We start from the raw sequence: 25,834 nt of genomic DNA on the forward strand, positions 1-25,834 counted from the left end.
TAGACTTTTCTTTAGCAGTGGCTCAGTGAGAAGTTGTAGTGCAATCATGCTGTGGACCAGGAACGTCAAATTTGGAAGAAAGGTTGCTTGGTATCAGGGAAATGTCTTACACACATCCTATGAAACCCCACTCAAATCCAAGGAAGTTACAAGCCTCGGAAAAACACAGTCTGAACTCACTGCACAGATTGACAGTAGACTAAGCATTGTCTACTCCTAAAAGCATAAGGGGGCTGAGTGCAGGTTACCCCCTCAAGATGGACTGGGCACGTTCCCCTGCTGGCTGCTGAACTCTTCTACTGCACGTACAGGTGCAGTGAGACAGTTGCCAACAGGCAGCAGGGACCCTGTCTCTCTCACATCCCTAGTTTCAAACAATTTAAGACCAGAGATCATGAGATCCTCCAACTGCCTGAATTTTAGAGACAGCCACGCCTAAGAACTAGTACTTAGCTCAAACACAAACACTTCTTCCTAAAATGACACCTGGTTTTGACCCAAAACACATTACAAAGAGGCTCTACCTCTTCCTTCACTGTTTCAAATGTGTGAATGGGTGCTGCTTCTCCTTTTCTTTTTTTTTTAAAAAATCTCAATCTCTGTGTAGTCTCTGGTTTTCATTACGCATTCTTCTGCTAGATGTAGGAGACCATTAATACCTGTATTTTTTTTCCTGTGAAAACGGCTGTACAAACGGCTATAAAATAATCTTCCAGTCCTCTTTTTGATAAGCTGAACAAGTTGAACTGTAAGTCTGTCATCTGAGGGCACAAATTCTCCAGCTCAAATGATTTGTGGCTTTTTCAACAGCCTCTTCAGGTTTTTCAGTGTCTTTTCTAAAATTCGGACATCATAACCACACCTAACATTCTGCCATCAATCTCAGATGGTTTCAAAATTAAAATAATCTTTCTACCGTCCTGCTTATTTCCACCCTACCCATCCCAGACAAAGTTAGGTCTAAATGCTCTAACACTGGACCAGAAGCTCCTTTTGAGCTGCTTGTCCATTACAATGCTTAAATCTATTTCCAAGTCACCATGCCTAGGACACAATCTCCTGCAGGTATGACTTGTGTTCCCGATTTCTAGATGTAAAATTTTGTGTTTGCCTAGATTTAGAAATGCCAAAACAAAACATACCCTCTCCCTCCTCCTCAAAAATCTCAGTTCTGCTGAGAAATAAATTGCACACAGAGTCCTTGTTTTCATTGCTCCCGCCCCATACACCACTCTTTGTATTTACAGCAAATTTGTATTAGCATTTATGGTATATTCAAAACTGCTGGGGAAAAAAACCTGTTGTACTGGGCTTAGTATAAAAATGTGCTCATTAGAAATGCTACACTCAAAAACAATCCTTCAGTAATAATTATTTTTATGTTAGTTAACTAACTTATCAATACATTTAACAAATACTTTCTTGACACTGCATAATGCCAATTTCTTAGTAAGAACAGCATTTACGAAACTCAACCTTTTCCACAAAATCAGGGAGACTGCAATTCATTTCATTTCCATTCTTTAGTTATCCACTGCGTGAATCCAGAACCAGCTTCTGTTCCGTTACCCTTTCTGTACTAAAATCTGACTGACAGCCTGAAGTTATACGGTCATCATGCTTGTGTGAATTTGACTTGTTTATTTTTTAATATTGGCACATAATAGTATTCTTCTAGTGCCGTGGAATTTCTCTTGCACTCCAACATTTATGAAAAATAAAAAGCTAGTCAGACACCTCAGTCTAATTTTCCAGGACTCCAATGATTCAAAATGAATTTGCAGGCTATTTTTAACATATGCTAACTATTAACAGACTGAGTTATTTTATTATCCTTTAGTGAAACAAACATTTCACTCTGCTTCACCTAGAACAAGTATTTTTTGCAAAACCTTTTCCTTTTTCCATATCATTATTAAAAGTTCATCCATTTCCATCTAAGAATAAGCCAGTAACGTTCAAATATAAACCATATCAAAACTCCCATTTTACTTAACAAAAACAACAGAAAGTCTCATAGCTGAGCAGACATGGTATTTGCCCATGACCTTTAGTTTCTCTTTAATTTTCCCACAGTTCATAGCTAGCTGCCACTCATCCTATACTATTTGATTCTGTCTCAACAGTGACATACTTCTACTATCTTCTTCCTCAAAAAGTCCTTCTTGTTCTTTTTTGTTGTTGTGGTTTACGCTTCCATTTCTGGTCAGTTTTGGTCATATTTCCCTTTTGCTTTTGAAAATTACTCTTCCTGAACACTCAAATATGTAATTTCACTGTTTGGAAGTACCTTTTGGTCACACTGAACGTTAGAAAATCATGGAGAAGATTGTCCATGCGCAACACAAATTTCTAGATGAATTCATCACTGTAATCTCCCATAAAGCTGCTCAAACCAAACGACCTTGTACTGGATGCAGTACATTTTATGCTAGAAGATTATCATTTGCAATTTTCAGGCTAATTACATTTCACTATTTTGTGCATTTCATCTACAGCATAAGCTTCCCATACAACGGTATTTTTTCTTTATATGCTTTTTATAGCCAAGTGCTCAAGAAGCAACGCACCTCATTCTCCACTTGCAACAGACCCCTATGAGTAGTACCCTCTTGGGTTCGTTAATTAGTACACTGATTGATATGTATTCAAGATCCTCGTATTAATTAACTTTAAGGCAGGTACCAGTGTCTTTAATGTTGCATACTGTTCTCCACCTCTTTTAGCCACTCTGTCCTTAAGTAGGATGTAAGTACTGATTTCACATTCTTATTTTATTAATTCTCCCACAAGGTTTCACTAATACCAATTATATCTCATTTTTCCCCATTAATGAGAATTTCCCATTTATCATACTTGTCACCAGGTCTTATCACTGATATAAAACCAACTGCAAATCTTGTTTTCAATTCTGCTACAAGTTTCATTGGCTCCTACAACACCAACTTTAAATTGCATTTATCTACCTAGGACGCTTTGCTTGGGCTGTCAGTTAAGCCCCTTCCCTGGTTGCTACAGGCTCCAGCTAGGAAGACTGCCTGCCCCATGTCCCTTCACATAGTCTGCTTTCCCACGGGACTTGGTCCCCCTTTTCTGCACAAAGAAACCTACAAATTCACTCTAGCCAAATCCAACAAATTCCCCTCCAGTATTTTCTTTTGTGGATCTTCCTTCCCATTACATCTTTCTCAGCCTCCTAGTTTCCTCCTTCTTAATAGTTGTACTCATGATGCCTGCTAACTTATCTACCTTTTGGTACCACACGCAATACCAAATACCTTGTAGTTATGTCTCCTACAGCCTTCTGCTTTATCCCTCCACAAATAGTTCCCACTATTAGCCAGCATATTTGAATATATATGAATAACTTTATACTTCCTGTCATGTTGAATGTCTCCTGAGTTTGGGTTTTTTTTTGGCTATGAATCATCAGTGCACTCTTCCGGATTCTACCTATTTTTTCTTTTCTTCTGTGGCATCAGTGGAAATGCCTTCTCATTCTGACTGTTAAAAAAAGATACTGCATGTATAAATTTTTCCATTGAAGAGTGAAAAGATTTCGTGAAAAAAAGGAGCATGGTTTCATGATTTGACAACTGAATTTTTCTTTTGCATTTTAGCAGATTTTAAAGGCAACAGGGCCCGCAAACTGAGCAACAGGGCAGGCAAGGTGTTAAATGTAGCTTATACCCATGGGAATTTTTTACTATTGCTATGAAGCCCTATAAAAGTTTACATTCATGGAAAAAATGATATTAGAGGCAACTCAAGCCATTCATCCAAATTGAATGGACAATTCTGAAGTTCATGACTATACTTCTCTACCTATGAAGTGAGCATGGTGATACCACCTTACCAATACACTAACGTAATATTTATGAAGGTACATCAGTGATCTGAAGAGAAAAATCACAACAAAATAAATATTTGTATATAACAATTAAAGGCAGAAATAAATGCAGGCATATGCAAAGCAAACAAGTGAAGACCAAGGAAGCTGTTAAAGAAAAACATTTACTGTCTGCTGTGTTGTTTTAGTTTTAAGCATGTGATTATTCCATTAGAGACTATCATATCTGCAGAAGGTGTCTGAATTGAGACAGCATGACGTCCCAAGTCCTGGGTGGTCAACGTAAGAACAATACTGTTAAATGATGTGTATCATTTCACAAGGATTATCTACTTATTCTGAGCACAAACCAAGCACCTCAGCTACGTTACGGCGAGATGGTCTGAACCCTACATGATTCTTCAACAGGATCAGAACTTTCAGACCCAAAGTAGTGGCCACTGCCATGTGAGCTAACAGAGCACTTCTCCTTAGAAGCAATTTATCATCCCATTTAAGTACATAAGGAATTTACTGGACTAAAGAATTCTACAAGCATTCGCTGACAGCATAGTTTCCTGATACACTAAGAGGCACAAGGAAGAAAAAGTCTCAAAACTTTTAGTGAAATGCAAACTGTTCTACCCATGACATACCTCCATTCTCACCGATGGCTAACTGGTTTTGTCTGAAACTAAAAACCAACAAAGCCTAAAATCTACAGTCTGAAATATAACCAGTGAAATTTCTGTCCAAATAGTTATCCACTTGCTAGCTACAAGGAAGTGAAAACATGTTATAACCAAAGGACTGGTCAGCATCCTGAATCAAAGGTGCTATCGGCTGAGTTTAGAGTTGTGATCATCTAACAATAACCTCAGGTGTCAGCAGAGAGGTCACTGAAGTACAATGCAACTCCAGGAGACTGTCTGCAAAACCACTGGGGGTCATATACAAATAGAGCTTTCCAGGAATTACACCCCACATATTTAGCAGAGAATTTGGCAGTATTTAGCAAAATGTGGCAAATTTTGAGAAGGCCTGGGACCCTGTACAGATCATCACAACTAAGGCATGCAACAGCAGCTTTACTCTAGTGCTGCCAGGATTGCTACTCCTTTGCTTGAGTATCAACATAAACCCCAGATTTGAATGCTACTTATGTATTGATACGTTGTGATTACTAATATTCCAGCAAAGATGTTAGCCCAGGCACAATCTGTGATATACTTAAGAGTGAATTTACTGTATCATTAAAAAGAAAATTATTGTTCTTTTGAGGAGTCCTTTTAATTTAGTACAACTTGGGAAAATAGCAAGTTTTTGTGTTTGAGGTTTGGGTTTGGTTTTTTAACTGTGAAAAGTCTGAGCGTTAACTGATCTAGATTTGACTGGGTACTCACTCTGTCGCACAGCTCTTCAAACGTGAAGTCTGCAATGGTTCCACATGCTTTATTCAGCCTCAGCTCTCTGCCTTGCACTTTCAGAATCCTTGGTCTAGTTACTATGGGAACATGAACAAAGACTCAATCTTCTCTGGATAATTACTATAAAATTCATCTCTTACAGATAGGAAATGCATAGCTTGATGAATAATAGCACATGATTCAACACATAAATTAGACAAAATGCTGATACAATGACTGCCACTTGAGTGTGGCATCAACCCATATACAGCAATGGAACTTATTAATTGGTCAGTGGAGATTGGGCATTGTGTTCTAAATGTATTCTCTTTCAAGAGAAATTAACTTACGTACAATCATTTTGTTTCTGAGCCAGCTCATCAAACAACTTATCCATGACAGCCTCCACATCAGCTTCACTTGTGCTACAGTGAAAAGAATAATAGAATATGAAATTAATAACACTTGAAGCCAACATCAAACAGCTGCCTGAGCCTGCTTAGCTTTTTGCCCATAAAAAAGAGAACAGGATGTTATGCTCTAAATACAAACATTAGATTTAGAATACACTTAAAAGTAGAGAATATTAACTCTCAGGTAGATGATTCTGCCTTATTTGCATACACTGAAAGACTTCTGTGTTTTGAGCTGTTTCCAGTAATGAGGCAATACAGGCAGAGCAGATCCATTAACACTATGTGTACACAATGAGAAAAAAGGCTTCTGGCTCTATCTTGCATGCAAAATAAGAGCAAATAGACAAGGCAAGGCAGTCAAGCACCTAAAGAAGTATCCTTTGAAATTTCTGAGAGGGGACTTCGTGAAATAAAATATTGGAGCAGCTTTTGGGTTGGGGGGGATCAAGTCAACCGATTGTATTGATCAGAAAATTTGCAAAATTAAACGATGAAATTCATAACACCAGCATGATCTCCACATTAGTAATGTTCTCAGTTTCCCTGCTCTGTCCCCAATACTATTTGGGAAAAGATCAATCACAGATAGGGAAAAGGCAAAGTATCTGTGCTGAGAGCTGAAGTAAAGTCTATATTCGTCTTCTGGCTGCCACAAGAATTATAAATCAGTTTGATCAGAGAATTATTTTTTGTCACTGAATGGGTTAGAGGGTCAGCCTTTCTGTGTTTCATTCTTAAAGAAGATAGATAATATTTCTGGCTGTTTGTTTTTTCTCAGTTTGAAAGCTGAGAATAATAAATTAATGCTATGGTAGACAATAAATTAGAACTAGGATATAGGACGCTTCACTGAAGTTTGTATAATCTCATTTGGTGTGAAAAGTCTACTTTTACAGATCGTGGAAGCACTCAAGTTGCATTGCTTCACACAGTTCTAGACCTCCTCTAAATGACAAGTGACGATCAGCATGTTACACAATTACTTCCCTGATCATTAGGCCTTAAGCACCTTAAAAATGTTAACAGCAGAACTGAAATAACTCTTTTTAGCTCAAGCTTAACAATAGCAAACCTTGTAGTTACAAAGAATTTGGAAAAAAACCCACAAACTTCTGCAACTGCCATTGCAAACACTTGAAAAAACCTTTTCTGAATAGGAGACTACATAAAATTGTAACTTCATAAAAAGAAATTTCTCTCAACATTGCTATTTGTGTGCTGCTTTCCTCTGACAAAACAACAAATGAAAAGGAACAGACAAAACCAGAAAAAAAGCCATAAACGGGAGGAAAGAGTGCATATATATCGGAGAGTATGCACACTTGTGTGCATATCACTATCCAAAAGTTTGATGTAAAGGCTACAAGAAGAAACAGCCAAATATGATGCCTCGGTGGATATTTGCACCTAACTGCCAAGGAAGTTTGTTTTGAAAATAGACACCTGAGTCTGAGATCAAGGAAGTTGCTTTGATCAGGAATCTTGTAATTGTGTTACACTGATTGCTTTCAGATGAGCACGAAAAAGCTTTACGCAACCCTTAGTTGTGTATTTTAAATGAAGAAAAGACTACACAGATTATGAAGCATAAAGAGGATTTGAAAAAAATGTCATGATAATACTATAAACATTAATAGGGGAATGCAAACATGTTGGACAAGAACATGTTCTTCTGGGGGCAAAACTGCTAAATAAATTTCAAAAATTTGTAGCAAAATACTGTATAGTACCTAATTTTAAAACAAACCAAAAATATCCCCACATACTATGCTAGTTCTGCAGGGTTGAAAGCTCCAGTGAACAGGTTTGAATAGAAGAATGAATGAAATTCCCTCAGAAAAAGAAAGTACGATGAAATAAGTATCTTAGTTCCATTGGCAGCTACAGGATTTCTCCCCCCTCTTCACTGCTTCTTAATGATTTACACAAGTTCTAGAGGTAACCGACATCCTTCCAATGAGAGCATGTGAGACAGACTTATCACCAATCTCTGCCGTTCACTTGATCACAAGTTTTGCAGCAGAACACCATGAAATGCTTCAGCTGGGTACTGCTCCTGGGGCTTGTTCGTAGTTCTCCTCTGAGAGCTGATGCCATAGGCACCATGTTTAGCCTATTACCTGCTAGAAACCACATACAAGCTCTTCCTTTCTTCAGAGTGTAGACCATGAGAAAAGAACATGGTAGGTGCTCTCCGCAACTATCAAACAGAAAGTCACAGAGTGCAATGGGCACAATAAGCAGAGCCATAAGCAGGGACAGCCATGTAGACATCGGAACAAGAGCCACGATGAGCAATGCTGGGATAACAGTGGCGGCTTCAAACCATACTTCCAAGCAGACACCGCAAAACATAAAGAAAGTGGAGTCATGCAAGAGTATAGAACAAAAGTTACTTTTCTTGAGTTCATACAGTCACACTTTGTTTGAAGATATAGAACCTGCATTTGACCTGTTTTCTATATATAAAATTCTGTCATTTTCTTCCAGAAGCAGAAGAAGTTACCACTGTAATTCTACTAAGCAGTACTCCTCCTTCCGGCCAAACAACTACAATTTCTAACTTTATAATAAAGTGATACAGACATACTTCGTTTCATATATCTGTCACATCGATGAAAAAGCTGCACCTTTCTTAACGGAAACATGATTTTTAAATCAATATTGTATGTTGAGTTGAAAGATACCCAGAGAGGGACTTTTTACAAGAGCATGTAGTGATAGGACGAGGGGTAATGGTTTTAAACTGAAAGAGGGTAGATTTAGATTTTGGTGGTGAGGGTGGTGAGACACTGGCACAGGTTGCCCAGAGAATCTGTGGATGCCCCCTCCCTGGTAGTGTTCAAGGCCACGTTGGATGGGGCCTTGAGCAACTTGGTCTACTGGAAGGTGACCCTGCCCACGGCAGGGGGGTTGGAACTAGATGATCTTTAAGGTCCCTTCCAACCCAACCCATTCTATGATTCTATGATACAATGGTTATAAATCTCATTTTAAGTTATTGTTGTCTGCCTTGCTCAGGTTGTCATTGATTAAATAATACTATCAGAGCAAATACAAGATAGAAAAATGTCTGCAATGCAAAGGTTTCAAAGTATTTAAAAAAAAGAGAGGATGTTTCTATTAGGCACATATATGCTGCAACCACAAGCAGAACTGTGAATGTATTTTTAAATATATTTATTTGCAAATACAGAATAAAGTGCTCAAAAAATTTTGTCATGATAAACAGAAACAATCTGTCGAAATAGGAGTGTGTTGGGTTTTGTTTAATCCACAGCACTGGAAACACCCAACATAAATGAATCCTCATCATTGGATCTCTATAAATACTTAATTACTTAAATACAATAAGGATGTTCTTCTATTATAAGAGAATTGTGCAATCTCTTACAAGAGGATATTCATTACTTTCTAACCATCTGTCACTTCAGTTCTCCAAACACCACACCTCCCCAAAAAATCTAATTAGTTTTTATTCAGTCAAACATTATAAATGATGCTAGTGTGGATACTGAAAATGTAGTTTAATGAAGTTAATATCAAGGCATAATGGAAGGCGGTTTGCTGAACAAAATGGACCAGAAGGCAAAGAAAGGAAAAGTCACACTCTGCTAATTCTACTATACATTTTTAATGTCCCATTTACTAGGAAATTATTGGGTAATAAGAAGGAAAAAGAGGGTAAATACCATGTCATAGATAAACTTACAGGTAGTAAAGTTTTCCAGCAGCAGGAAGCGCTCGTTTCCTGTAGTCTATTCCAGAATCAAGCTGGACTGTGGTGCAGTATTTCTACAGAGACAAAAAAAAAAGAATAGCTTTCCTCAAGCCAAAGCTATATTTACTGTTGTCTGTGTTAGAGAAGACGCACTGTTGTGATAAACCATCAGCCTGAATAAGATCTGCAAAACTGAAATTCAAGATTACTAAATTGAAGTCTCCTTTACAATTATCAAAGCAAAGGAATAAGCTGGAAATCATTCACTTATTCAAAACAAAAAAGTAACCATTTTCAAAAGTCCATCAACTAGAAAATTAATATAGATTGGAAGCACGGGGAAAGAAATGAGGGTGGATATTACTCACTTTCTCTGGGTAGTGCTTTGTTGAGTGTGTAAAAATAATTATTTTCACATTAAATAACGCACGTTTAGAAAATTAGGAGCAATAAAAGTTTAACAGAGCATAATCAAATTCTATCAACAGAGACAACTGAAACCACTTCTACTTTATAAGCTAAAAATATTTTTATCTTTTCCTTCTTCTAAGAAGATTAAAAATTTTATGAGTCAAACATCAAATATATGAACATCACCAAGTCTTGCTGCAACATGGACTGAAGGGGAATAAAGGGGAGTAAACAAAGCTCTATATCAAAAACATTTTGTTTCATTTTTGTAATGTCTGAAATTACTCAGAAAAGGATCATCTCCTCCCCCCCCTTTAAACAACCTGTAAGATTCCAAGTGTGGTACAGATGTCCCTGAGTAGTCACAATAATTGCTTCTGTTAGAAAACTCAAAACCAGCTGTACTAAAGGGTGCTTTTTTGACTCAAGGCCTGAGGCTGAGAGCAAAATTCTCACTAACCTCAGCGGGATCAAGATTTTACACCCTCTGGCAAGGGGAATAGCTCTGCTTATCTGTTATTACTACTGCCGACATACACAACTTCTGGGTGTTATATAGCTAGAAGCAAAAGAAGCTATAAAAGAAAGGGAGGAAAAGTTATAATATTTTAGAAAATATACCTCTATCAACAATTTAATTAAAGCAATAAAACTTTTTTTTTGTAAGTAATTCAACACCATTAAAATTCTTTGGATTGCTAGAACCCACTAAATTACTCTGCTGCTTCCCTGCACTATGAACTATTAGTTTATCTTTAATACTCTCGTTGAGCATTTCATATTCTGTGTGTCAACTTTTTCAAAGCCTCCTTGAGGCCATTCAAATATCAAAATTGGAAATGTCAAATCTCATTTATAGCAAATACATTGCAGGGAAAAAAAACCCCTTACATTTTAGAAGAACTATCATCAGTGATTTAAGGAACAATGGCCCTTTTGCACAAATGCATTGCATAGGACTTATAGATTACAAATATCTGCAGCAGTGACTGTGATGACTCATGGCACTAATTTTTTGCCCTTGGCTATTACTGAAGGCTCTATACCTATTTTAAACCCGCAACTTCTCTGCAAAGATATACAGCTGAAGAAAGAAGGTGAAAAAAAATCATCCTGGAAGCACAGAATCCCAGGAAAATCCATGTGGCTTTAATTCCGGTAAGTGAAAAAGCCATGCTAATCAAATCATTATATCTTGGGCTAAGGCTACTGCAAACACAATAGCATTGGTGCTACAATATTATTATAATCTATTCCCTTTCTTTTCATGAAAGCTTACAAAGAAAGAGAATAACAGAGCAGAAGAAAAAAGTTCCAGAGGCATGTAATAATATGCACAAGCGAGGGAGGATGTTTAAGCTTTTCTTCAGCATCAGTCTGGCAGTCAAGGCTAGAAGGAAGATTCCTGAAATTTCACAGCAAAGCTGTTGTGCTTAGCTTTTCTTTGCAAGGCACTGATATTCAGCATCTTTCTGCCTATTGTTTTATTGTTCCAAAGTAGCAGATTAGCTCAAGTATTACTTTCTTCATGGTAGTAGGGGGGAAAAAAATCACATTACTACAGCTATGCCGACTATGAGATTATTTAAATTAACTTTAGATACTCGGATATTTAGTAACGCTGTTCATAATTTTGAGGGTTTTTCCTGGAAACAAGAGACAGGAAATTTTGCATGAATTCAGCCTCACCTCTTTGGCCTTCAGGATGGGTTTACAAACTCTGCCGCTCTCTCAGGATGTTGTGTTGAATGTGAAGTGAAGAGTGAACACAGAACTACATATACTTAAGATTGTGGCATGGTTATGGTATGGCTGAAAGAAAAAAGAGGACCTGAACACTGTAGCTGGTGTAAATTTATTGTGCTGATATTTACAGCAGTGCTTGTGGCTCAGCTGCTAATGACTGCTGAGTAGGGCAGACATTCTGTGTACTCAAATACAGACTGATACAAGGCTAGATTATGCAGGTCACTGCAGCTTGCTGAAATATCAATCAGCACTTGGTGCAACAGTATTTTTGTCCACTTGTGTTCTGCTTACAAACTTATCACTCCTTACATGCACTGACAGTCTTTTATGACTCCATGATTTCACCTGAGAGTGAACAAGTTTTGGAGGTAAGAACTGTAGATGTAAATGCTACTGATACAGCTATGAAGTAGATGCATTTCTCTGTCTTCCTTCCCTTTTCTCTTTCTTCAAAGTGATTAGTATTATCACTATTCAGGAAAAATCGCTATCATTAGTGACACTAGTTAAGAAGAGCTTGTGTGCTCAAAAGCTTATTTATGTTTTTGGGCCCTTTTTAAGCTACAAACAGTTGTCTAAATGAAAGATATTTCTCTTCCCTATAAACCTTGTCCTGAATGTTTACAATAACATACTACTATTGATTCTAATGTGATAGAACATTACACAGTATATTTCAAAAATATCTGTTAGATATTCTGGGCTATAGGACCTTTCAGCCAGAAAGGCAATAACAGCATCGCGTTCAGAGACGTATAAAATACAGTTACTATAGTCCTACTGATTTTTTGCTTCCTTAGGAGATGAAAGTCAACTGCACCAAACATAAACAAAATGGAAAAAGAGAATTCTGATATAAAGCAGTTTTCTCTAACACATGATATAAGCATAGAAGTAGGGGCCAGCTAACAGGAACAGAAAGATACTTAGTCCTTTGGAAAACATTTGGCATTTTACTATCCTGCTCCTTGGATGTTCCTACTTAATTTCTGGTTTTGGTTTAGGTTTTTTTCGGCTTAATTCTGTCCTATCTGTCAAATACAGTTCTGTCTCCTATTTTTCAAACCAGCATTCCCAGTCAAATTCTGGTTTATATTTTATTTTGAATCTCTAGCATATTTTCCACCCATTACTGTCTCAAGAACCACTGACTTGGACCTTGGGGCCAGTTTCTTTCTTCCCGCCCCGTCCTCTCCAGACTGATGCTCTCTTCAGCACAGTATGCCAGCCATTTAGAGCCCATGTTCTAAATAAAAATAAAACAACCACAAGAATTTCCTAACCCTTCTATATGTTCATCTGAATAACTACCTACCACTGTTTGCCATTAATTATTTTTACCGAGGCTCTTCAAAGCTGACTCACACCTATTCTGTTAGGCACTGTACAAATATACACAAAATGATGGCCCCTGCCATTAAAATAAAACATTATCATCTGTGTAGCAACATGCTCCCAGAAAACATTCTGTAAAACATGACTGCTGTTGTTAGATAACCTTTGTAGGGTAGGAACAACCTTCTCCTTATGTGAGTATATGACATTAGAGTACAGATCTATAGGTGCTACTGGAAAATAACTAAAAAAACCACCAAACAGAAGTGTGAATAAAGAAACCAATCATTAAATGATAATGTGGAAGAAATTAATGCCAACAAAACAGCATACAAACATGCACTGGTGTGGGCAATGCTATTTACACAAACTGAGCTCTATGGGGAAGGGGAAGGGGAAGGGGAAAGGGAAAGGAGAAAGGGTGTGACAGCAGTACCAGTGAACGGAAGGGCAGTAATGGGAGGATTACTTTCACTGCCAGGCAACAACAGCAGCATTTCTCCTCCAAGTTAAGAATGTACCAGTGGGGACAGTTCTAAGGAGGGATTCAGCACATGGTCACCTTTACTCGAAGCCAGACTCGGAAAGGTCACAGAGAAGCTACATGCTAAGCAGAGATCCAAAAGTTTTTCCTTTTGGGGTTTCCTTTGTAGACAAGGGTACCCACTACAGTGCTTTGTTTCTACACACACAAATGTTCACTTATCTGCTTCACAGGAATGCAGAGGGCAAAATGTTCATATTTGTAAATATTTTTTTCAAGATAAATGCTTTAAATGTTAAAAAGACAGCATGTAATCAAAATGTATAACAGAAGAAAATAAAGCACCCCAAAATATTGTATACGTCCAAGCTAAACACTTAAAATACTAGATTTACAAAAATGAAAACCAGGTACATGGTTGCATGGTATGGAAAAACAAATACTGCTCACAACTGTAAGAACAAAATACTGAACCTCAGAGAGGGTGCATAGGTGAGTACCACCATGCATCTTCTCTGCCTTTCACAGGTGTCAATGACATTATACTCCTGCATCACAGAACTAGAAAATCAATACTATCATTTACAAACCCTGCAAATTCGGGGTGGTGGGGGGGAAGGTAGGCTTCTCCACTTTTTACCCTTCATCATCTTTTTGAAGCATAGGGAAAAACCCTACTAAGATTACATATAGAAGTTCTAGTTCCTCTCTCCATCTTTGGACTAACATCTCCAGCACTGGACTGATTAAACCCTACAGATGTGATTGCATCCTCACACTAATCACCACCACGGAATCCTAATCAACAGCCAAAGAATGAACCGGAGTGCTCAGATTGTTAGTACTTAATTGTCAAAGCCACGACTGTAACTATTGGTTTCCATTTTTTAAGATGGAGATTTAAACTGTCAAATTTCATTTACTTGGGCTAAACTACTTTTCTTTTGAAATAAATACTTAAAGTTGAAGCTACAGTTAGTCTAGTCTGTTCTTGTGGAACCATCTACAGTTTCCAACAGATTTTCTATTCTATTGAGATATTTCAAGTCTGACTTACCCTATTCAATTCAAATGCATAAAATTAATTAGTCATACAATTTATTTTGAAGTCATTTATGTATTTATGTATACAAAGAACAAATACAATTACAGAATTGGAAACGCAATTAGTAAGTTAAAAATACATCATGATCATGCACTCATTTCCACTGAAGTGGCAGAAAAACTTGTTATTCCAGAAGGAAAAAAGACAAAGCTTCAAGGCTCAACTCAAGACAGAACACCTAAAACAACAATCTTCAGACAGAATAGATAAAATTAGACTTTCAGTATACTCACTGTAGAAAGTTATTAAATATAGACTAATAGAAATACATTTTTCTTCCTGAAAGCACCTCTAATATTCTTTTGTTGCTGCAATCGAGAACGGTAGCTATTAAAATGTTTAACTGCTCAAGAAATTAAAGTACACTACATGATAGATCCTTAAGTAGAGGAACAAATGTTTCAGAAAATTTCAAAAGGCAGTCAAAGCTAATTGGATAACCTGCAAGTTCTCAAGATGTGTGTTTCCCATGTGTCACAAAACCCCCTGAAAAGCTAATAGATGGCCTTGTGGTCCACATTAAATACTGTACTAAATACCATGTGTCCCTGTGAGCTCAAATATTGTGATCAGCTCATGACGCTTGATAATGCAGGTGAGTAGATCTCCCTTAACCTTACTGAAGACCATCATGAGTCAATGCCACTGTCATTCTCTGTTCCAAGTTTCAACAGCATTAAAATAAAACCCCAAAACCAACATACAAAATCATACACATCATCCTGTCGGCCCACAGGATCAGACAAATCCCACCTGAGGACCTGGAGAGAAGGTGTAGGGGAACAGAGATGTGAGAGTGCTTCACCTTGGGATGATCATCACCTTAATTCCCACACCTGCTGAGTTTCCTCAGCCTTTCACACTGGGGTCAAACCAGACACCTGGAAATGCAGTGGTAGCACTGCAGCTGCAGTATCAAATACACTTTCTGTATGAGCAAAGAAGAGCATAGTTCTATCTCTGTCAAGAGAGGTTCTCCTCCCCCTCTACTCTGCCCTGGTGAGGCCACATCTGGAATATTGTGTCCAGTTCTGGGCCCCTCAGTTCAAGAAGGACAGGGAACTGCTAGAGAGAGTCCAGTGCAGAGCCACAAAGATGATTAAGGGGGTGGAACATCTCCCTTATGAGGAGAGGCTGAGGGAGCTGGGTCTCTTTAGCTTAGAGAAGAGGAGACTGAGGGGTGACCTCATTAATGTTTATAAATATGTAAAGGGCAAGTGTCATGAGGATGGAGCCAGGCTCTTCTCAGTGACATCCCTTGACAGGACAAGGGGCAATGGGTGCAAGCTGGAACACAGGAGGTTCCACTTAAATTTGAGGAAAAACTTCTTTACGGTGAGGGTGACCGAACACTGGAACAGGCTGCCCAGAGAGGTTGTGGAGTCTCCTTCTCTGGAGACATACAAAACCCGCCTGGACGCGTTCCTGTGTGACATGATCTAGGTAATCCTGCTCCGGCAGGGGGATTGGACTAGATGATCTTTCGAGGTCCCTTCCAATCCCTAACATTCTGTGTTTCCGTGATTCTGTGATCTCCAGGCATGCAAAGCTGCACTATTAATACTCTTGGCCTCTGCTGTAGTTCTTAACAACACATTAGATGACCTGCTATTAATAACCAAGCCATGCCTAACTGAGAAGTGCAACTTCTAACCACTCTTTCTAAGCAAAAGGAATCATAATTTCCACACAGGTATCATCTTCCCTTTTCAAATGCATCCTCAGCATCTAACTCTTTGTATTAGCTTATACCCAAAAAAACCCCTATCCCACTAAAAAACACAGCACACCTGTCCTGCTGAATTGGTCTCCATTAACAATACACAGGATCACTAATACTTCTTCCCTCCAGAAAATGAGAAAATAATGAGATTGTTCATTGGCCATCATTCTTCTCATACATTTACATCCAGTGTAAGAGAGAAAAATTCTCTCGCATCACACAACATGTAGACACATGATAAGAACCCTCAGCCAGCAACAGAGGAAGAGTTCCTCAGGTAAACAGAGCTCACTAGACTTAACAATTTTTATTTTTCATTATTTGACTCCATGTAGTGTTAGATTATCAACTAGAATATTGTTTCTTCTTTGTTAAAATTATTTCTTAAGTGATTTCAAGAAAAGGTTTCTTCATCCAAAGGATACTATTAAAATTGGCATTTTCCCAAATGATTCATAACTGTGGTAGAACAAGAATCCTCTCAAGCAAAAATGCAGTGTGTCACGAAAAAATTACTTCTGACCTACAAAGCATACCCACAGTTTTTAACTTTGGCGTATTCTCAAAGTCATCAGCAAGTGACAATCACCAGTGTGTTTCAGAGTGTGAAACTGGTCCAACTGGGACTCACAAGCTGAGCAGGTCTGTCCACAGCCTGCTGAGAGAAGTGTACGAAGTTAAGCGCAGTGTTTCCTCTCTGGTGCAGCTCTAAAAGGAGACCAACCAGATCATTAGTCACGAGCAAGCACGGTACAGGTGCAGGACCTTCAAAGGGGCTGCTCCTTCTATCAATGCTTAACCTTGGCTTTGTTTAAAAAAAAAAAAAAGAGAGAGAGTAAATCAAGTCTGTAACACTCCTAACTTTCTGCTACACCAATCCATGGGAACAAGATGTATTCAGGGGGAGGGAGAAGGAAAAAGGGAATTATTAGGTATTTGGTGGTGGATAAAAACTTGGTCCAACAGTTGTTGGGTGTGCATACAGTTTTTGTCTCCCTGTTCAGATGTTGTTGAAACAGTAGACTTTAAAGAAAATGTCAATGAATCCTCATAAGCACTATACATGACCTCTGGGGTAATTAGCAATCATTCAAAAGCAACAAGACTAAAATGCTCTATTCTTTATTACTGTCAGCTCTTGTCTTGATCAGCATTTTAATAAAGATGGTTCATTGCTAAGACAGTTTCATGAATCAGTCATAATTACATTCTGACACGCAGTGAATAGTAAAGCAAAACTAAATATCACTTCATCAACCTTTCTAACCTTTATGCAAGTATTATCTGTAAATAATTTTTACACAATCTTACAACAGAAAATCTGCATATTTCTTAGCTTTGTACATACTCTACCCTAACTGAATTTCTTGTGACCTATACCTGGAAAAAAACCCTTACAATCAGGCATAATTACTTAGTCTTGCATGATATTCAGGTGTGGCCTTTCACAGATCAAATCAACTTCAAGTACAAAAGGCTATTTGTTCTACAAAATAGTGCTATGCTTTAAGGGGTTAACTAATTATTTTTTATGGTGCTTTTCCCCATATTCTTCATTACTTGCAGTAACAAAATATGGGAAATTGCTACAATAGCCTGAGACACTTCATGCTTGTTCCAATTTTAAACGTACAAAAAAACCCACAAATGAATTTTTAAGAAAACTTCCAAAATGTCATCCAAGTATACAGTACAATATCAATGAAACTAATCACGCTCAGGTTAATTTTGGATGACAAACATTTTATTTGTGAATTATTTTTAAATGGACTTACAGCACAGAAATCTGGGACGTCAAATACTGTCAAATATAATTTTTAAAACTATTCTTTGTCTTACATTTGTGATGAACACTTTAAACTCTAAAACTAGTTTAGCAGAAATAAATTTAGAGGTAAAATTAATTCAATGGAAGTTGCACAAGTTTACATTACAGCCTTCAAAACTTTAACCACTAAGAAACCCCACTATTCTTGCTACCACAAGGAACATACGAACTATTGTACAACTTTTCAATAACTTATTTTAATGTCTAGCTACAAATCAGCTACCCCCTAAGAAGAGGAAAAATAGACAATTAACTTGTAAAATAATGGTGCGTGAATAAAGACAGAGACTCTCTAAAATGTATTGTTCTGTGAATAGTATTTCAGATATTCAGATGAAAGTGAAAGAATTCAGGAGGTACAGATGTGGTTGTGCTGGGTAGGGGACAAGCAGCCTCTCCTTTTTCCAGGCAGGGAGCAGAGAATGGCAGAGTAAACTTTCATGCAGTAAGAATTACACTGAACAGCTCTCCCCATTTCACATCACTTAAGAAGAAATCTTCCTTGCAGAATAAGTATAAATAAAAAAAGAAACCACCAACCCAAAACCAACCCACTAACCACTGTATAACATTCAGTTTTGCTAACGAACCAATAATGACAGTAACTTTCAATTTCCTAATAAACAAGCTGCAGTGCTCTGTGAAAAACAAATGCCAAGAGTTCACTCCGAATTTATAACATCATGTTTCGTAAGCTAAGGGTCAAATTCATGTATTTCATTGGAATTACACCCTGGATTAAGTTATTTGTCTAGATTTCTTTTTTGCTGTTGTTTTTCTTTTTAACATTTGATTTGTATTTCTTTTCCCAGAATTAGCCTTTGCTCCTGCCAGAACTGTTGGCAGGCAGGGGAAAAAAAAAAAGGGAAAAAAAAAGTAGTATTGATTTACGAAACTGAATTTCCCAGAATAAAAAAAAAATGTGCTTAAGATCTAAACAAAGGCTAAAGATGGCTTACGCTTAGCCCTGTTGAGGTCCACTACCTCATTACCAACAAGTGAAAACTTCTGATGCATTTTGTTTCAAGGGAATCCAAAAGTCCTTGCTGTAAAGCAGGCTGGGGGGTGCAGGGTCCATTCACTCTTTCTGTATCACCACCATTATGTAAGAAGCATAAAACACTGCCTTTATGCTGACAAACCACAATGACTCTTCTTACATCAAAGTGGTTTCACCACTAGGGTTTTTTTTCTCCGAAATTTATTCAAGCCAAGGGCAGAGAGACAACAATTCATACACGCTAATTACACCTAATTATCTATTCCTTTTTTTTTTTTTTTCCACCAGCTTCAGCCAGTGTTATTTGCTATCTGGGTTTCTCACAACCTCCCCTTGCCCTGTCCATCCAGCTCAACAGTAAAGTCTTTGAAGAAAACAGTTGTGGCTTCTTAGAATTTTAACAATATCAGGTTCAACTCAAATTAAATTATTCTATTATTAGTTTTGACACATTTTTGTGTTAAATATGAAGGCCTCTTGGTTAATTTGGCAAATTCCTCACATCTCTTCATGGCTAGAATTGCTGGTAACACCCTCTCTTGTAGGAGCTTCTCCTCATGCTTTCTTTTCATGATCTAAATGAAATGTTTATTGGATTAAAGTTCTTCTCTGCAGACCTCCACGGTGGCCTGTGACAAAGAGCTTAAAAGCTTTATTAATTGGCTCGGGCTTTTTGGAGGGAGGCAGGACCTCATTTCACATTACATCACAAGCAAATAAAACTGCCACGTGTAATTAGACTAATTTACCCTGATAGAGCAGGAATCAACTATTCCATATCTATGATAGGCTTTGATTTACTCATTTTAATCAAGGAGTAAATAAACCAAGCAAGAACTCAGGAAATCCTAACAATTAAAGGAAGTGAGAAGGCAGGGAGCCCAACACTGAGCTACAGTAACAACTATTTTATCCTTAGATAAAGTTTTGATCTGCATCTAAACAAACTCCCTAGGAGCAAGCATGTGTGTGTAAGACAGACATAGAAAGTAAACAAACTGAACAGCTTAGTAGCTAGAGAACACACTAAAGCAACAGGTACATTATAAAATATTGCAACAGTTAAGTGCTCTGAACTACAGAATTCAAATAATCCTTCTGCTTAAATTTAACACACACAGAGGCTTAGAAGGCTGAACGCAGAGAGAGCTGGTAACTTCTCATCTGACACCTTGCTTTCTAAATACAACATTTTGTTAGTTAACAGTCTTACAAATTTGTCAAACTAAAACTACACAGAAATGATACTGACGCTCAGCGCAAAAACACTTGCAATCATGCTATATTTTCAATTTTTAATTTTTTCTATGTTTAATTAGGTACGCTTCACAAAAGATGAGTACCTCTGTTACTTGCGGAGAGAGAGAACAAGAACAAATGCTCCTTCTACTTAGGAGTTTGCTTGGTTACATACTAAGAAGGGAAACAAAAGGCCCAACATCTTCAGTAATGAAAAAGTCAATTGATAGGCGAAGCCATCACAATATCAAAGGCCTAATCCCTGCAATTCTGACTCAGGTGACAGTTCACAGGGGTCAGAGTGGCTGACACTGACCTCAAAAGCAGGTTTTAACTATTCAACACACTGAAAGCTGCTGGGCTATCACACCATTAGACTGGAACAAACTGACAAATCAATTTCATCAAGGAGATGACTTTTTTGGGGGGGAGGAAAGAGGCAGATCCGCCAATCAACAAATCCCTGCATTTCTCACACAGGTGGTTGGACAAAAGCTGAGTGCACCATCAAAGACATTTTATATCTACCAAATGCCTTTGTACAAAACTAACTCCCACAATTTCCTTATGGACAGCTCTGAATGTTTTAAACGAATACTTTTCGCATATTCAAACTAAGTTATAGAAAAGCAAAATTACTTTTAAATTCCTCCATTTCTTGCTTTGAAAGAAAGGATATATTTTAATTAAAACCAGAGTAGGCAACAATGTCAATAAATAATCATTAACCAATTTCGAGAAAGACAGTGAACAAGACAACGTATAAAAATGCAATGCTTTCTATTTGAGAGGAGTGTACAACGCTTACTGTTAAGAGTCATTTTAACCAAATAGTTTTAAAATAAATAATTATTTGGTCCCTAATAGCAGAAGGAAAAAAAAAGTTCACTATAGGAAGCTTACAGTAATTTCATGTCCTACTGACAACAGGTTTCTGGTTGATTCTTTCTCTTCAGTTAAAGCAAAATGCAAGTAGCCAAACATTTTATTTTCAAACTGTACCTTTTAAAGGTATACTCAGGCTATGAAAGGCCCTAAAACCTCCTGACTTTCTGTTAGAATTTAGTGCATTGCAGGTCTACTGCATGAAGAAAACCTGACAAAATGCAGAAGTTACATATTTGGTATTTTGACTTGGCTTGACTTTTTAAAACTTCACGCTATGGTTCCAGGAAACCTTTGGAAACTCAAGAACTGCTCATTTAAGTTAAAGATTATACACAACAAACTATTTGAGGAGCTTTCCTTAGGGTTTGTCTGAAGAATTAAGCATTGAACTAGTCACTGCATTAGAATTAGGATTCCAGAACAGTTGAGGGCTGATGTAAATGTCTTCATTAAATGTCTGCAAAAATCAGTGTTACTAAAATTACTGCCAAGCCAGTAAATAAAACGTTCTTTCTCTCTTTTTTTTTTTAAGAACCTCACTTCAGATCTTCTATCAAGTTGTTAAAGATGCATAGCTTTATTTGTAAACCAGTTTTAAAAAATTTTTATATTTCTTATTGGTTTAGATTAGCAATTTTTGCAGTATTTCTGCTCTAAGCATTTCAACAAAGTAACTGTGAGCAACAAATGTTTTTCTTTTCAAAAACTGCCTTTGCAAAAAAAAAAAAAATCCCTTAGGAGTTCCATGCACTTTAAAATGCTTGGTAAGAGATGCTGCAAGATTAAAAGCTCAATCAGAAGGGACTGAATCTAATTGCAATTATAGAATTAAAAGATTTTCCTTCCTAATACTTCTTATCTCTGTAAAGCTCTATCTTTATAAAATGTTGTGGACTGAAGAAGCACTCTTATCTGTTGCAGAAACTAAGCCCTTCCATAAAGAATATTGTGTCCCAAAGAATTTTAGCCACAACAAACTAATCAATTGAGAGTTTTTCCCTGTTTATGAAAACTACCAATTTAAGTTACAGGATTAAAGAATTGAGGAAAAATTAGATCTCAAACTATTTAAGGTTTCAAAAGATCAGAGTACTGGGATAAGTTCAGAATCGAGCACTGTTTCACCTTTTTGCTTATTCCACAGAAATTGGTTTGTAGTTATCTTTCTAAGAAATATAAACCCAAATACAGAAACTGGAATTATATAGTCTGAAGAAAATAAAAACAACAAAAAAAATCAAGGATGAACATGGATAATTCTAGTTCCAGGAAAGAAACTATTTCTTTTGATCATGTGAAGACAGGGAAATATTTTTGTGTAAGAGTTACCAGGGTATCTAGGAACTATGCATTCCATTTATAAGGAATGGAAACAGCCTGAAGTCTAATTCAAGTGAAGCATCCCTTCACAGAAATGTACTGTCAATACTTTCCATTCACCCCATCTTCCCAAGAATATTTAAAGGAATTCGAAGATCCTGTCTTGAACTTGAACTACTTTTAGTGCTAAAGCCTTATTTTAAGATTAATCATCATAAAAGTTAATTTCTGAAACAAACAAAAAAAACCCAACCCACCCCATCACCCCCACTAAACCCCAAACAACAGCCCCACAGGAGGCTCTGAGCCCAAAGACAGGAGTTCATCCGAGCTGTCAAAGCCACTGCCAGGGAATAGGTGACATCAGACTAACACTACCACAGACACACATGGCTTGGAGCGAGGTAAAGGCAGAGGAGACAGTAAATCAAACATTTGCAAGCATCCAATGTAACATTTATCCTTTATATTTCCATGCAAAAACCCTGGAAGATATCATCTTTACACTTCCTAAAGTCACACATGGAATTATAAACAGCTGAGGCAGAAGCTACTCCACCCATTAACACCAATGCTGTGACACAGATTACACACACGTTGGGAGGCCTAAATCTGCATTTCTCACACGACCACAGCCAGAATACCAATTTAGTTCTATCCACTCTTTCGTAATATAAAGGTCACTTGTTAAAATCTTACTTTAAAATACGTTCCAATGTGGGTTTTTTAATGCCTACTTCTGATGTGTTGAATTCAAAATGTAGATTTGGGAATTTTTTAGTTATTATTTTTAATGTCTTGCCATTACTCTTCCATTTTCCAACTAAGGTCAGAGAAGCATTTGTTGATAAGCTTCCTCTGATTCACCTTTCAGGCATTAAGTTTTTGGGTAAGAACCGTGTTGTATTGGTAACATTTATTGAAGTGACATTAAAGGCAGATATATTTAGAGCAGTGTTAAAACACAACGATGTAGGGGAAAAACAATGACAAGTAATCCAGAATTTTAGTAAGGACCTTGTGAATGAAGCGTTGAGTGAAACCTTTCTTCTCCCTTCATTCATTACTATAGTAACGTTTGTCTACCTCTAGTCTGGGTTGTGCTACTTGTTTCTTTTTGCACTACTCCATCCTCTGTCCCAACTCTACACCAATCCACCTTTAGGGCTTCTCTCAGCATTCTATCCACAAGGTCCCTTCTAAAAATTTAGATTATTTTCCCAGTCCTGATGAGGTATTCTGTATGCATAAACTACAGTTTACTTTTTTTGTTCAGCTAGCCAAAAAAAGAGAAAAAAGGAAACTACAAATAAGCATACATGATAGACATTCTTTAAGTCTGATCATCAGTGAAATTAAAGAGCCTTACACTTATCAAACCTGGTAATTGCTCAAATGTGAACATTAGATGGGACTTTCAAAGGTGCTTAGGCAATTAAGCAATCTTATGATTCCAAAATGTCCCACTGAAAACCCAAGGCACTGCCAACTGCTTTACGGCTGACCACCTTAACAGAAACATCCAACCAAGGTATCTATTCAGCAATTCTCACTAAGCCAAACCCACCCTAAATTCTACCTTACCTTTCTTTTCCCTTAGATGTTGATATAGTTAACATTATTTATGTATTTATGCTGGTAATTGTGTTGTGAAGTAGGGAAGTGCTGTTATTTCCATGTTACGTGTTATGTCAATTCAGGCAGAGCAGGACACAGGAGCGCTATGCTAGCCCTCAATAACGAAACAATACAGTCATAGCTTATGAACTAAAAATATCTGTGACTTGCCCAGAATTGAAAGTTTGAGTTCAGCATATGTTCTTTTTTAATAGTAAAATAAGCGCTGATTATTATTCACATTGAGAAAGGATGCTCCGCTTTTTAACGTAAATGAAGCAATTATAGTTTATGGCCTGCCACACCGCAACACGCAGACTCCAGGAAGCTTGCTTCAGAACTGGTGCATGTTGAACATTACATGAAGCCTCACAAATACCCATTCAGAAAACCACTTACACACAAGAAAAACCCCCCAGAAACAAGGTAATTGAGGGTTATATACCGAATACTACTTTCCTTACACCAAAGGAACAACAAGTTTTTGCAGCATAATAAATGTAAGATGTCCACAAGTAGAACACAGTGTAACTGTTAGAGGAATACTCTATTACACGGAATATATACACCAGGAAGAAAGTCCTATCCAAACAAACAAATTCTGCTACCTTAGTCAAAAAGGTAATCTTTTGTCATACTAAAAAAGCCCATCTTTCAAGACATGTTAATTCTAGAGAGGAAGAGTTCCTTTTTGCCTTACCTTCAATTATTTTTGCCCCAAACAGTTAAAGCATATACATCTTATCTGGAAACTAGTATTAAAGCAATCCTATACAAATCTCTAATCTATTAATACAGCAAGCGAAACTGAAAAGCATTTAACAAGTGACTCTCCTTACCTTCAGCACAGCAATGAATGGCACAAAATTAGCTCTCTGAAGACCATTTTTATAGAGATCTGAAAGAAAGGAAATCAGTACCATTTTGCTACTTAGTCTTAATAACAATGTCAGCTTGTCTTTTAGCCTGGCAAATAAAACTCAGTGTGGCTAGAGAGAGGAGGAATAGAAGGCGGAAAAGGAGAGCTGAAATTGATTTCTCTTGCTGGATGAAAATTCAATACATTCTTAAGGATGAAAGGAACATCCTTACAAAGTCTGAAAAAGGCAGGGACTGAAAGATGACTTAAATCTCTAACGACATATAACCTATTTTAGCATAAGAAATAACACCAGCATCTGTTTTAAAGTAAGGATATAAAAAAGGATTTGTAATGCTGGGTGTACATTGGTATGATTATAAGGCCAAAATTATGCAACTGCTAAGTCCCAAGTATTTGGCAGAGGGGAAAAACCCAACATAAACTAAAAATATGCTATTTAAGTTTACAAAGTTAGTATCAATTCTTATTCAGCGTACTGTGGTACACTTTATCTTCTAGCAATTCTACCAGGTACACTCCCTTTTCCAAAGCAAAAAAAAAGGGTCATCCCTAAGATTAAAAAAAAAAAATATATGTAAACTTATGCAAAGTTGCTAAAAATACAACTGAATTAAAAAAAAACTTATGTAACAAAATGCAAATCTGCACTCAAAGAAATGACCAATTATGAAAGCAAACTGCAAAGCAGCATTTTATATCTTATTCATCTCTGTATTTTATACAGCATAGTTATCTTCTCTGGAAACTATCCAACTGCCCAACACGATCATAACAGAATGACTTGTTAATTGAAAATGTTATCATTTAAACTGTACGATGGGCTGCTCTTTATCATTAATATCAGGAAGCCTTATAAAAAGGCAGTATAGCAGCTATGACT

General features: G+C 37.1%; 1 protein-coding gene across 1 annotated transcript in view; it reads right to left on the reverse strand.

The window, feature by feature from the left end:
* Nucleotides 1-25,834, reverse strand: part of AFG1L (AFG1 like ATPase) — a 74,356-nt gene that overhangs the window by 18,839 nt on the left and 29,683 nt on the right. Inside the window, exons 7-10 of the mRNA XM_068414351.1 lie at nucleotides 24,911-24,969; nucleotides 9,364-9,446; nucleotides 5,590-5,660; nucleotides 5,233-5,333 (exon numbers count right to left, since the gene is read on the reverse strand). Coding sequence (XP_068270452.1) covers nucleotides 5,233-5,333; nucleotides 5,590-5,660; nucleotides 9,364-9,446; nucleotides 24,911-24,969 — 314 coding nt within the window. The remainder of the gene's footprint in view (nucleotides 1-5,232; nucleotides 5,334-5,589; nucleotides 5,661-9,363; nucleotides 9,447-24,910; nucleotides 24,970-25,834) is intronic.

Source organism: Nyctibius grandis, chromosome 1, assembly GCF_013368605.1.
Source record: "Nyctibius grandis isolate bNycGra1 chromosome 1, bNycGra1.pri, whole genome shotgun sequence".
NCBI lineage: Eukaryota > Metazoa > Chordata > Aves > Nyctibiiformes > Nyctibiidae > Nyctibius > Nyctibius grandis.